This window comes from Rana temporaria, chromosome 3, assembly GCF_905171775.1.
Source record: "Rana temporaria chromosome 3, aRanTem1.1, whole genome shotgun sequence".
Lineage (NCBI taxonomy): Eukaryota > Metazoa > Chordata > Amphibia > Anura > Ranidae > Rana > Rana temporaria.
Window position 1 is genome coordinate 172046399 of NC_053491.1, and position 14695 is coordinate 172061093.

Consider the following 14695-nt stretch of genomic DNA (forward strand, 5'->3'; position numbering starts at 1 on the left):
GCATTATTTTTAGGGGGGGGGGGACAAAACTATACTGATAAAACAAAACTCTAAACTTATATTAGAATTCCCTTTTTTTAGCGCAGTGGTGGTAAATGTTATTTGCATGATAAGATTACATCCCCAACAATGTTTAATTCTTAAATCCACGAGACACTGACCTAGTACTAGAGACACTGACCAAATACTTGTTTTTCATGTGTTCAAATTGCTTCTGTTAATTCTGTTGGATGTGTGCGGTCTTGTTTAATGGAAATGTCATACAGATTTGAGGATTTTACATAAAAGGGATTATTCTTAAATGGGTCAATATGAAAATTTATCTTCCCAGCATATTATTTATTTACAAACTTCTTTTTTAGTAGCTTGTCAGACTGACAACATTTGAGCAGGCAATAAAATCTCTGATGCCTCTTGTTACTGTGCAATTTCCCTTTAATACATACCTTCAAGACATGTTATTAGTACTGTCAAGCAAATGTTGGTATTTTGGAAAACCACTTTGACCATTGCTGCAGACTTTTTATATTTTTACTTTAATGTTCTGATCTCAGATCATTAGTAACGGTGTCTAAATCTGTTGCTACTCTAGTGCGAATATTGTGGTAGATTGTATATCTGTCAAAGTATAAACAAATTAAATGATCAATCTTTCAATCCTTAGAGGGTGGACTTTACAGGGAGCTAGTAATAAGAACAAAATCTTAATTTGTACTGAGCTGCACAGTCCTCATACATTGACACTCTTAAAGCAGGCTTGGACTGGCCCACCAACCAACTAAAAGATCCTCCAATTGGCCCCTAACATTTGTCCTGTTGTAATGAGAATGACCTGGGAGGATGAGGCACAATACACTCTAACTACAGGAAAGCTGGCCCGTGCAGTATTGATGTAAGGGTCGACCGTCACTGTAATTTCATTTGGTGAACCCAAGGTCTTTTAGCTTAATGTTGATGCTTAGTGTGGATAATTTTTTGAAACCTTATGTCCTATTTATTGGAAGGAGTGATAACTCATTTAAGAATGAGAACTTTTCACAGAATTTGCTTCTTTTTTTTTTTTTTTGATTACTTGAAGTTAATCTCCTGTCAAAAATACAAGTCAAGAGATTTTGGGATTTTTAAGGTGCAATTGATACAACAAGATTATATTATTAAAACATTATTAATTATTATTTTAATAATATAATCTTGTATCAATTGCACCTTTAAAATCCCCAAATTTCTTGACTCTTGTATTAATGCTCTCTAAAGGGATGTGGTGCTGGTTCAATATGTAGATGATAAGCAATTATTTCTCTTCTCCAGACCAAAAATGTTATCATAGTTTGAGTGAGGAAGGAATACAGCCCGATGGGTTTTACTGTTATCTGGGGTTCTGTTAGATAGATCTCCCTTCACTTACTGTCCACTGTTTGTTTTTGTTTTTTTTGTGTATTCTTTATTTAACATTGGGCCAGCTTGGACCAATGTAATTTGCATGTGGCTTAACTGGACGATCCCTGCGGAAGCTGAAAATCTTTGTAGTAGACACCACTACTACAGTAATTACCGCTAGATTCTGGGTCTGCTCAGCACCAGAGGCATATAGAGAACACTTTGCATGTTCTCAATCAATGCAAAGCGTTCTCTGGACGAGGTGGAGATCATGTTACCACCTCCCTGCCTCTCCACCTCTGTGCTTCTTCACTATGTAGCAAAACATCCACTTAGAATAGGGCCTGGAACTAGTATCATTCGCTGCATAAGCAGTGATTTCCAGCTTCCATGGGGTAGCTTTTATACAGTACATTGGTCCAAGCTCTTTGCAGAGTTAGTCACAAATGTCAATCTCAGCAAAATGTACATAAAATTACAACAAAAAATCCAGTACCCTCCTGCAAACAAACTTGAGCACATAGGGTGTATGCCACATGTAGGAGAACTGTCCTAAGGAGGGAGAAGTTTTGGGAAGGTGTAGTTGCCACTGTGCAATCAGATTCTCAAATTAGAGGGCTGGAACAAGGGAAGAAAGGGCAAGTGCACACAGGGAAGGGTGGGGGCCTGAATAGAGTGAGGGGAGAGGGAGAGCGTGGGGAGGTAGGGAAGGTAATGAAACAGGTTCTTAGTTTAATGGCTCTTCATTTAGATCACAACCTCAAGGGCCCCATTTTCAAGTGTAGAAGTTAACACGATTTTATAAAACCAGGTTCGCAAGAATCTGTCATGTGTGTCTTTGCTATGGGCAATATGGTCCCTTATATGCTTGATTTAATTTCCATTAATTATTCACATTTGAGAGTAGTATGGAATGCAACTTCTAACTGCATTGGGCAGATGGGGCAGAAGAGATCTCTTGTAGGTCTGCCAGGGGGAAAGTGTTATGGAAATGGAATGCTGGGTTTCTCTGTCTATAAATCATTGGGAAAAGCAGTGCATGTGTACCCAAAAAGATTGCAGGGTGGAACTAGACTAAAAAGTTTGCAAGATATCCCCAGGCGTAGCTCCACATCCTCAGTTGATGGAAACAGCTGGTGCAAAACCTGTGGTGTTCCATACTAGCATTAGAAGTTTACTGCTGACAATGTTTTACCAGACAAGAAGTAAGAGGGTCTCTCCAACAGCAACAGAGACATGAAAAAAAACACTTTTTTTCTGTAGAGTAATGCCTCGTACACATGGCCGGATTTTCTGAGAAAAAAAGGGCTTTTTTTCTACGAAAGTCCGGCCGTGTGTAGCCTCCATTGGACTTTTTTTTCCGGAAGTCCGATGGACCTTAGAGAATCTGTTCTCTTTCTTTCCGACGGACTCACAGTAGACTTTTGCACGGTCAAAATTCGTGTGTACAAGGCTTTAGACTAGTTTTATGTTGCTGTGTCCCTGTTGCAGATTTTCCTTGTCTGGTAAAACCATTTTGACTAAGACAGAACGTGAGGGAAAATCTCTCTAATGGAGCTCTAGATGGCACTACAAATTTGACCAGTGTTCTAATCAATTCCCGCCGTATCTAACATAAAAAGGCTTTTGTTTGATATACACCTTTTCTAGGTTTACAGGTTTTTAAGGTGTTAGATTTTTTCCCTTTTTTTTGTGTGTGTGTATATATATATATATATATATATATATATATATATATATATACTTCTGAGTTTACTAAAAAAAAAAAAAGAACACAGAAGGCACTATTTGCCTTTGCTTTCACTCTGTAACGCTACAGGGTAAGCAGGTAGTGGAAGAGGCAAGAGTGTCATTGGCAAGAGTGTGTGGGCTTTTCAACTTAAGCTATTGTGCACTGTTATTAAGTTTATTATTTCATTGTAGCGAAGTATACAGTAGCTACATCATGTTAACATGACTAAAAAATAAAAATATTTTTAAAAACTATTTTATTTCTGATCATAGTAAATTAAGAAAGTAATTTACATTTCATATTAAGTATTTTCTGTGGTATTGTCACATTGATAAATTGTCTATTATATTTACAGTAAATATAAATACAACTATTTATATTTCTTGTATGCAGTTACTGTTTTATGACTGAACTGCTTTGTTTTTTTTCCAGGATTTTTTGCTGCAGATCTTCACTGTATTTCGGATACTTATAAGACCTGAAATGTTTCCTAAAGACTGGACTGTGATGCGTTTTGTTGCCAACAAGTAAGAGGGAATTTTTTTTATATGCCTGGTTATCAAAGGAGAGCTAACGGACATTTTAAATGTGGGTTACTATCTGTCAATTAAATTGTTCAGGAGCAGTTGTAAAAATGTCCCGTGTACATGAAGCCTAAGTCAGTATACAAATTGGTTAACATTCTTTTATATCACTTTTTTTTTTTTTTTTCGGGTATGATTCTTTATTCAAAGATTTTTTCAGTTCTAACAGAACATATAAACAATATCAAGAGAAGGAATAAACCTATGTTACAGTAAAAAGAAACAAATCTAGCCATCCGACCAGACTAGAAAATAAAAATAGTTACAATCAGCAATTACAACTTGCCGCACATCAAAATAATACTTCGTAGGCTAAGGAATATAAACCCAAATATCAAAAGAAATAAAAAAATGTGCATAGTTAAGAATATTACCTCTATTATTAACCTAAGTTACATTCCCTTCATATTTCTGCCTTAATTTTTCCTTCATGTCTCTTGATTAACCACTTAGGACCAGGCCCCTTTTTGCGATTCAGCACTGCGTCGCTTTAACTGACAATTGCGCCGTCGTGTGACGTGGCTCCCAAACAAAATTGGCATCCTTTTTTTCCCACAAATAGAGCTTTCTTTTGGTGGTATTTGATCACCTCTGCGGTTTTTATTTTTTGCGCTATAAACAAAAATAGAGCGACAATTTTGAAAAAAATGCAATATTTTTTACTTTTTGCTATAATAAATATCCCCCAAAAACATATATATAAAAAAAAGTCCCCTCAGTTTAGGCCGATACGTATTCTTCTACCTATTTTAAAAAAAAATCACAATAAGCATTTATCGATTGGTTTGCGCAAAATTTATAGTGTTTACAAAATAGGGGATAGTTTTATTGCATTTTTATAAAAAAAAATTTTTTTACTACTAATGGCGGCGATCAGCCTTTTTTTTTTTCGTGACTGCGACATTATGGCAGACACTTCGGACAATTTTGACACATTTTTGGGACCATTGTCATTTTCACAGCAAAAAATGCATTTAAAATGCATTGTTTTACTCTGAAAATGACAGTTCCAGTTTGGGAGGTAACCACAGGGGGCGCTGAAGGAGTTATGTTTCACCTAGTGTGTGTTTACAACTGTAGGGGGGTGTGGCTGTAGGTCTGACGTCATTGATTGTGCGTCCCTATATTAGGGAACACACAATCGATGCTGCCGCCACAGTGAAGAACGGTGAAGCCGTGTTTACACACGGCTATCCTCGTTCTTCAGCTCCGGGGACCGATCGCGGGACTCCAGCGACGATCGGGTCCGCGAGTCCCGCGATCCCGGTCACGGAGCTTCGGACCGGGTTTCCATACATTTCTCCTCTCTACCATAGATTAAGGCTGTCATATTTTCCATTATCCTAATTTTATCTATTCTAGAAAACCAATGTTTTAGAGATGGTATGGTTGTAGACTTCCATAGGTCTGGAATGCATGCCCGGGCAGCATGCAGCATGTAGGCTACCAAGGAAGTTTTATATTTATGGAGTGGTATCGCATTTAAATGCAGGAGGTATCCCAAAGGGTCAGAGCCAAGATCAACTGATGTCAATTGTTTAATCCAGTTCCCCACTTCCTTCCAAAAAAGTGTAATTAATGGGCATGACCAAAAGATATGTAATAATGTCCCTAGCGCTCTCACAACGACAACATAGGTTTGAGGTTTGCGGATAGAGTTTATTAAGTAGGGCCGGGATCCTATACCACCCAACTAGCAGCTTGTAACCCTGTTCTTGAAAGCGGCTTGCTATTAAACAATTATGTGTCAATGATATAATCCTTTTCATGTGTGTGCTTATGAGAGAGATTTGGAGGTCCTCCTCCTAGCGGCGTATGTACGAAGGGACGTGACCTTCTAGAGGCTGAATAGTCAATTTATACAAGAATGACAACCAGTGTGGTACATATTTTCCCTCCGCACATAGGCACTTGAAGGGTGTCAATGGACTAACATACAATTCCGCGTCCGGTATAGACTTTAACCACTAGCCGACATTATACGGCGGCAGGTCGGCTCTTCTGGGCGAGAGCCCGTAGCTATACGGCGGCTCTTTGAGCCGCCACTAGGGGGCGCGTGCGCACCCCCGCTCGCCCCCGACTCCCGTGCGTGTGCCCGGCGGGCGCGATCGCCGCCGGGCACACGCGATCGCTCGTTACAGAGCGGGGACCGGGAGCTGTGTGTGTAAACACACAGCTCTCGGTCCTGTCAGCAGGGGAAATGCTGATCTTCTGTTCATACAATGTATGAACAGAAGATCAGTGTTTCCCCTAGTAAGGCCACCCCCCCCACAGTAAGAACACACAGGGATATACTTAACCCCTTCCCCGCCCCCTAGTGTTAACCCCTTCACTGCCAGTGGCATTTTTATAGTAATCCAATGCATTTTTATAGCACGGATCGCTATAAAAATGCCAATGGTCCCAAAAATTTGTCAAAAGTGTCCGAAGTGTCCACCATAATGTCGCAGTACCGAAAAAAAAAACGCTGATCGCCGCCATTACTAGTAAAAAAATATATTAATAAAAATACCATAAAAATACCCCCTATTTTGTAAACGCTATAACTTTTGCGCAAACCAATCAATAAACGCTTATTGCGATTTTTTTTTACGAAAAATATGTAGACGAATACGTATCGGCCTAAACTGAGGAAAAAAAAATTTTTTTTATATAATTTTGGGGGATATTTATTATAGCAAAAAGTAAAAAATATTAATTTTTTTCAAAATTGGCGCTCTATTTTTGTTTATAGCGCAAAAAATAAAAACCGCAGAGGTGAACAAATACCACCAAAAGAAAGCTCTATTTGTGGGAAAAAAAGGACGCCAATTTTGTTTGGGAGCCACGTCGCACGACCGCGCAATTGTCAGTTAAAGCGGCGCAGTCCCGAATCGCAAAAAGTCTTCTGGTCTTTGGGCAGCAATATGGTCCGGGGGTTAAGTGGTTAAATAGTGTGCCAGTTGAAATGCTGACCGGGGGTTTAAGGGGGGCAGTGAGAGGATAGATCTTGTGTCGACTTCCATCCCTGCGGGGTAGCAAAATGCATGCATCTAGTTATGCCCTGTCCTACCAAACCCCGGAGCTGTTTGTTGTTGAGCCTTGGCGTGAAATCGGGATTCTGATTCATTGGTGTTAGGGGGATGGATTGGGAGAGAGGCCCTTTGTTAAGAATGTTTGAGTAAGAACTGCAATAGTAGCCCCTATTGTAGGATGCTTCTTTAAACCTCGATAGTATTTATGAGCGACCCAAGGAAGCACAAACAAAGCGATTATTGAAACTTGTTCTACTTGTACCCAGGGTTGGGTCTGCAAGGATATACACCATGACACCACTCTGATCAAATGTAGAGCCCGATAGTATGAGATCAAGTCTGGTAGGCCGATGCCCCCCTAGGATTTAAGCAAAACTAACAATGAGTAACGGAGTATGGCGACTTTATTATTCCAAAGAAATTTAAGTAACAATGTCCGACACAAACAAAAAAAGGCTAAATAAAAGGTAATTTAATAGGTATCGCTTGCATTAGATATAAAATCTGTGGGAGCAATGTCATCTTTAATGCATTACACATCCCGAACCATGTAAGGGTAAACGTTTGCCAAAGTTGGAGATGTGATCGTATTTTAGCTAATAATGGATGGAAATTATTCTTGTATAGTGAACCTGTATCCGGTGTTAATTTAACCCCCAAATATTTTAAAAAAGACTGAACCTATTTAAACCAGTAAAGGCCTTGTAGTTTCTTAATACACTCTTTGAGGAGGATACTCATTGCCTCACTTTTAAGATAATTTATAGAAAAATTAGAAAGAGCCTTATACTGGGCAAAACATTGAAATGGACCTCCGGATCTTTATATCACCTTATGTCTATGTAATATATATATATTTTTTGTGAACTACAGATGCTATACTGATTACTGTTGAATTGTGATGTATATTCTTTTTGCTCAGATAACTATCTACAGTGCCTTGAAAAAGTATTCATACCTCTTGAAATTTTCCACGTTTTGTCATGTTACAACCAAAAAAAAATTGTGAATTTTATGTGAAAGACCAACACAAAGTGGCATATAAGTGTGAAGTGGAAGGAAAATGATGATAAATGTTTTTTACAAATATGAAAAGTGTGGGGTGCATTCGTATTCAGCAGTCCATATTTTGTAGAACCACCTTTCGCATCAAGTAAAGCTGCAAGTCTTTCTTTATCGTTACATCACGGGACACAGAGCGGCATTCATTACTATATGGGTTATATGGAGTACCTTCAGGTGATGGACACTGGCAATCTCAAACAGGAAATGCCCTTCCCTATATAACCCCCTCCCATAGGAGGAGTACCTCAGTTTTTACGCCAGTGTCTTAGGTGTTGGTCATGGTTTAGCTTGCCTCCGCATCCTTGGGATTAGGTGAGCTAACCGGTTCTGTCCAAAGGCCTCAGCGCTAAAGTGGTCAGTAACCGGACCCCAAACCCTTGGGGTATAGCCCATAATGCTTTTCTTTTTAGAGAGCTGGACCCTGGGCCCAGAACTTAGAAACCTTTGGGTGCCTAATGTTTCTGTTGCCAGAGTGCTATATGGGCCCAGGACAGTGGATCCTTCATAGGAACCCAGGGCCTGAAGGTCTAGACATCCCCACGGAGATGGGGGAAGATTGGGCCTCTTGCTTGGCAAAGTCCTGCGGCATGGAGCAGGTAAGTGAGGGGAAAACTTGCGGAACTTGGTTCTTAGCAGGTTTTTTCTGGGGGGTCACAGGGGACATGCCTAAAGTTATGCGCTGCATCTGGCAAACTAGTCACATATCTTAATGATAGGATGGCTCTATGTGTATTTTTCCCCATAAGAAGTGACCTCCCTTGTAGTGTTGGAAAAGCATTGAGTGGGGCCTGTGTGATATAAAGTGTATGTGTGTGTCAGAGAGCTATGCTTACCTGCAAGCCTCCAGGCGATGCTCCATCAGTCTTCCTCCTCAGAGCCTGCAGGCAGGCAGAACGCTGACCTCCTCGTGGTTCCAGGCTGGAGCAGAGAGGCTCCCTTCCCCCCAACCCCCCCCCCCTATCGGCGGGCGCGCGCCCGCGCACGTTCACGTGTTATAGGCGCAATTCGCGCCGTTTAGCTGAGGGGGGAAGGGCGGGTCAGTGGTTTAAGGAAGGGGCGGCCCTTCCTTTTTCGTTCCAAACAGCTCATTCTATACATTGGAACTGGGGAGGAAAGACCAGAGCGGCAGCACGGGGCGCCGAGGACACACAGTGGCCAGAAAGAATATTGCAGTCTTCAGAAGACTGTTTTCAAGCCTAGAAATAGGCTGTTTCTTTTCCATCTCATAGTTTTTCTTTGCAATACTACTCAGGGGGACAGAATGCTTTTTCTTTCCTGGATTTGAAACAAAAAAAAAAAAAAAAAAAAAAGATTGAAAAAAAAAAAAAAGTCATCTAGGGGAGAGGAAGCATTTTTTATCCCCCAAACAGGTGTTTGGGCAATTAACTATTATAGTTCCAAGTACCAATAAGTAGCAGGTGTACCTCGGTATTGTACCATGGCATCCGGGTCAGAGGGTACAAGAGGTGGGGATTCCCCCAGAGAGTCTGAGGTCTCGGACAAAGCTATGCCGCTGCTTTCCCCACAGGGAGCCTTGGGGCCATCGGGATCTGGGGCTGGAGCTGGCGCGGGTCAGTCCAACCCTAAGATGGTCACGGACGAGGTATTACTCACCTCTTTAAAAGAGATGGAGAAAAGAATGGGAAAAATGATAGCCACAGCTATGCGGGGCAGTAAACGGATTAGATCTCCGTCGCCCGAGCGTGGACCCTCAGAAGAGGAGGTCCTTTCCTCAGGGGAATTGGACGACCTCTTGGACAAGGACCAAGTAGGTTCAGGGATCGAAGATCCGGATACAGAGGAGTCTGGAGCAGTCTCCCAAGGGGAGAGCTGGTGGATTCAAGCCTTAACGGACTTGGTCCATAATGCATTCAACTTGCCAGTACCAGATCTCCAGGTATCGACGGTTTCAGCTTTGGGCTCACTGAGGGCGCCTCAAAGCAATGCAGTGTTTCCGATCCACCCTCTATTAGAGGGAGTTTTGTTCCAAGATTGGAACAAGCCAGATAAAATCTTCTTACCACCTAAAAGATTCTCTGCCCTATATCCTATGGAAGATAAATTTTCCAAGAAATGGGCTACTCCTGCAGTGGACGCAGCCATCTCATGTGTTAACAAGTCGTTAACATGCCCTGTAGAAGACATACAGGTATTCAAGGATCCAGTTGATAAACGCTTGGAAGCACTACTTAAGAACTCCTTCACTACTGCAGGGGCAGTAGTACAGCCAGCTGTGGCTGCGATTGGGGTTGCTCAAGCATTATCGGATCAAATTAAGCAGATGCTTAAACTTATTCCTGCCCAGCAGGCAGAAGAATTTTCGGATGTCCCTAAGGCCATATGTTTTACGGTAGACGCAATTAAGGATTCTATCCAGCAAGCGTCACGTTTATCGTTATCCCTTATCCATATGAGAAGACTCTTATGGTTAAAAAGCTGGGAGGCCGAGCCCCCATGCAAGAAGCTCCTGGTAGGGTTCCCCTTCCATGGAGGACGACTCTTCGGAGAAGACCTAGATAAATACATTCAGACCATTTCAAACGGCAAAAGTACTCTCTTGCCAACTAAGAAGAAGTTTCGGGGGCCTGCGTTTAAACGACAGTACTCCCCTGGGCAGGGGCCCTCTAATGCCAAACAGTATCGACGGCCTCCTGCGAAAGCAAACTTCGGCTTCAACAGCAAGTCACAAGGACAGGCTGCTAGAGGCAGAAAGCAGTGGTTTCGCAAACCAGCAAAACCAGCCCCCAAGCCGACCTTATGAAGGGGCGCCCCCACCCACGAAGGTGGGGGGAAGGCTGCGACTCTTTTCAGAGGTTTGGGAAGCCAGCATTCCCGACGAGTGGGTACGGTTTTCCGTGGCCACGGGCTACAAATTAGATTTCCTAAAGTTTCCTCCTCCTCATTTCCAGTCGAGGATTCCAAACGATCCGGAGAAGGGAGCCGCATTAATGTCGGCATTAAATCATCTACTTTCCCAGGAAGTAATAGTAGAGGTGCCAGTCCTGGAACAGGGGCTGGGTTTCTACTCCAACCTATTCATCATCCCAAAGTCCAATGGAGATGTCAGGCCAATTTTGGACCTAAAGATGGTAAATGCATACCTAAAGATTCGCTCATTTCGGATGGAATCCGTGCGGTCAGCAGCTGCCACACTCCAAAAGGACGACTTCATGGCGTCCATAGACATAAAGGATGCCTACCTTCATGTTCCAATTTATCAGCCACATCAAAGATATCTACGCTTCATGGTGGCTTTGCGTCACTTCCAATTCGTGGCGCTTCCCTTCGGGTTGGCTACGCCCCCCCGGGTGTTCACGAAGGTCCTAGCTCCAATCCTAGCCAAGCTAAGGATCCAAGGGGTCACGATCCTAGCATACCTGGACGACCTCCTAGTCATAGATCACTCGTCTCCCGGCTTGGAGCGAGCAGTGGCCCTCACGGTCCAATACCTCGAGAAGTTCGGCTGGGTCCTAAATCGAGAAAAGTCAGCTTTCCTGCCCACAAGGCAGTTGGAATATCTCGGCATGAGATTAGACACAGAACAACAAAGAGTGTTTCTACCTCTGAGGAAGGTCAAAGCCATCAAGGAATTAATCCTACTGGTTCTAAGCAAAAAGGAACCGACTATTCGCCTATGTATGAGGTTACTAGGCAAGATGGTGGCCACATTCGAGGCGGTACCATACGCCCAGAGTCACACTCGCATCCTGCAGACAGCCATCCTGTCAGCATGGAGCAGAAGGCCACAGGCCTTGGATATCCCGTTGCCGCTCTCATCAAGAGTCCGACAAAGTCTGTGTTGGTGGTTAGACCCTCAGAATCTACTGAAGGGGAGATCTTTCAGCCCAGTGGCTTGGAAGATAGTGACCACAGACGCCAGCCTGACGGGCTGGGGAGCAATTTTGGATGGTTGCACTCGCCAAGGTACTTGGGCAAAGCCAGAGAAGCAGTTGCCCATCAACATCTTGGAGCTCAGAGCTGCTCGACTAGCCCTCAGGGCTTGGACGTCAAAATTGCAGGGGTTCCCGGTGAGAATTCAATCAGACAATGCCACGGCCGTGGCATACATAAATCACCAAGGGGGAACCAGGAGTCAAGCCGCTCAGAGAGAGGTGAGCTTGATTCTCCTATGGGCAGAGGCTCATGTGCCCTGCATATCGGCAATATTCATTCCCGGAGTGGACAACTTTCAGGCGGACTTCTTAAGCCGCCAGACTCTATTGCCGGGGGAATGGTCTCTGCATCCACAAATCTTTCAAGCACTCTGCCAAAGATGGGGAGTGCCGGACGTGGATATCATGGCATCGAGACTCAACAAGAAGCTAGACAGGTTCATGTCCCGCTCAAGGGATCCGATGGCCTGCGGAACCGATGCGCTGGTTTGCCCTTGGCATCAGTTCAAACTTCTTTATGCGTTTCCCCCGCTCCAGTTACTACCCCGCCTGCTGCGCAGGATCAGGGTGGAGCACATACCAGTTATCCTGGTAGCTCCAGCATGGCCCAGAAGGGCATGGTACTCACTAATCCTAAAGATGGTAGTGGGAGACCCTTGGACTCTTCCTCTACGGCCAGACCTGCTATCGCAAGGTCCGATCCTCCACCCTGCCTTACGGCATCTAAATTTGACGGCCTGGAAGCTGAATCCCTGATTCTCAGGGGTAGAGGTCTGTCTCAGAAAGTAATCTCTACCCTAATCAGAGCCAGGAAACCGGTCTCTAGGGTGATTTATCACAGGGTCTGGAAGGCCTATGTAGGCTGGTGTGAGTCCAAGCTATGGCTTCCTCGCAAGTTCACCATCGATAGAGTTTTAAGTTTTCTCCAGCTAGGAGTGGATAAAGGATTGGCATTAAGCACAATCAAAGGACAGATTTCTGCTCTGTCAGTGTGGTTTCAGCGGCCGCTGGCCACCCACTCGCTGGTTAAGACCTTCCTTCAAGGGGTCTTACGTATTAAACCTCCAGTTAAATCCCCGCTTTGCCCGTGGGATTTAAATCTTGTTCTGTCAAGTTTACAGAAACAACCGTTTGAGCCGTTGGCTGAAATTCCTTTGGTTTTACTGACAAGGAAGTTAGTATTTTTGGTCGCCATAGTTTCCGCAAGAAGAGTATCGGAACTGGCGGCCTTATCCTGTAAGGAACCATATCTTATTTTTCATAAGGACAGGGTCGTTCTCCGCCCTCATCCTTCCTTCCTACCGAAGGTTATATCCAGTTTTCATTTGAACCAGGATTTGGTATTACCATCCTTCTTCCCTAAACCTACTTCCAGAAAGGAAGGGTTGCTGCATACCTTGGATATTGTCAGGGCCATGAAGGCCTATCTTAAAGCTACAAAGAAGATCCGGAAAACAGATGTGCTGTTCATTTTACCGGATGGGCCCAAGAAGGGGCAGGCAGCTGCAAAGTCCACCATTTCTAGGTGGATTAAGCAATTAATCACTCAGGCCTACGGCTTGAAAGGGTTGCCTCCTCCAGTATCATTAAAGGCTCATTCTACTAGGGCCATGGGCGCCTCCTGGGCAGCACACCACCAGATCTCTATGGCTCAAGTTTGCAAGGCGGCAACCTGGTCTTCTGTCCACACGTTTACAAAATTCTACCAGTTGGACGTAAGAAGGAATTCTGATACAGCCTTTGGGCAGGCAGTGCTGCAGGCTGCAGTTTGAGACCCTCGGATTCCGGGGGCTCCTCTTTTTTGAGTTAAATTTAAAATTTAAGATTATTTTTCTCAACTAAGTTGGATTTATTATGATTTGAGTATTTCTCTAAATTAAATCCTTTTGTCTTGGAGATGTTCTCCCTCCCCTCATTGTAAGCATTGCTTTGGGACATCCCATATAGTAATGAATGCCGCTCTGTGTCCCGTGATGTAACGATAAAGAAAAATAGATTTTTAATACAGCTTACCTGTAAAATCTTTTTCTTGGAGTACATCACGGGACACAGAGCTCCCACCCCTCTTTTGAGGACCATTTTGGGAGGCATACTGCTTGCTACAAAACTGAGGTACTCCTCCTATGGGAGGGGGTTATATAGGGAGGGGCATTTCCTGTTTGAGATTGCCAGTGTCCATCACCTGAAGGTACTCCATATAACCCATATAGTAATGAATGCAGCTCTGTGTCCCGTGATGTACTCCAAGAAAAAGATTTTACAGGTAAGCTGTATTAAAAATCTCTTTTTTTGGGTATGTCTGTACCAGCTTTGCACATCGAGAGAGTGACATTTTTGCCCATTCTTCTTTGCAAAAAAGCTCAAGCTCTGTCAGATTGGATGGAGCGCGTCTGTGAACAGCAATTTTCATGCCTTGACACAGATTCTCAATTGGATTTAGGTCTAGACTTTGACTGGGCCATTCTAACACATGAACATGCTTTGATCTAAACCATACCATTGTAGCTGTGGCTGTATGTTAGGGTTTGTGTTTTGCTGGAAAGTGAACCTCTACCCCAGTCTCAAGTCTTTTGCAGATTCTAACTGGCTTTCTTCTAAAATTGCCCTGCATTTGGCTCCATCCATCTTCCCATGAACTCTGACTAACTTACCTGTCCCTGCTGAGGAAAAGCAGTTGGTGTTAGTTTTCTGCCACACATGGAGGCTCTGAAGAAGCTTGATAAAACAATCAGCAGGCGAAACATGTTAGCCAAGGGATGCACCGCCCACGGCCCTTGAAACACTCCCATCACAGGGGGAGGGCGAACGGAACCAGTAGCTTCAGGAACCAAAAGAGTTAACAGAGGTGGAAAGGCAGACTGTACACCCAGTGAACAGGTGTGGATCGCAGAGAGACATAGTGACTAGTGAGTGCGGAACTGACAGGGAGAGCCTGCCAGTGCACACAGCTAGGAAGACATATGAGAGCAGCCGCAATCGCATCTCAATACCTGAATGAATCAGCAAACAGTAGGTTGGCATCTGTTTAAT

The 14695-nt window shown here is 43.5% G+C and overlaps 1 protein-coding gene across 2 annotated transcripts in view; it reads left to right on the forward strand.

Annotated features, from left to right (window-relative positions):
• The window catches only part of DOCK4 (dedicator of cytokinesis 4), a 407978-nt gene that overhangs the window by 247535 nt on the left and 145748 nt on the right, over window positions 1-14695 (forward strand). For both annotated transcript variants that reach the window (XM_040343815.1, XM_040343816.1), the window contains exon 27: window positions 3542-3636. In XM_040343815.1, the coding sequence (XP_040199749.1) occupies window positions 3542-3636 (95 nt within the window). The remainder of the gene's footprint in view (window positions 1-3541; window positions 3637-14695) is intronic.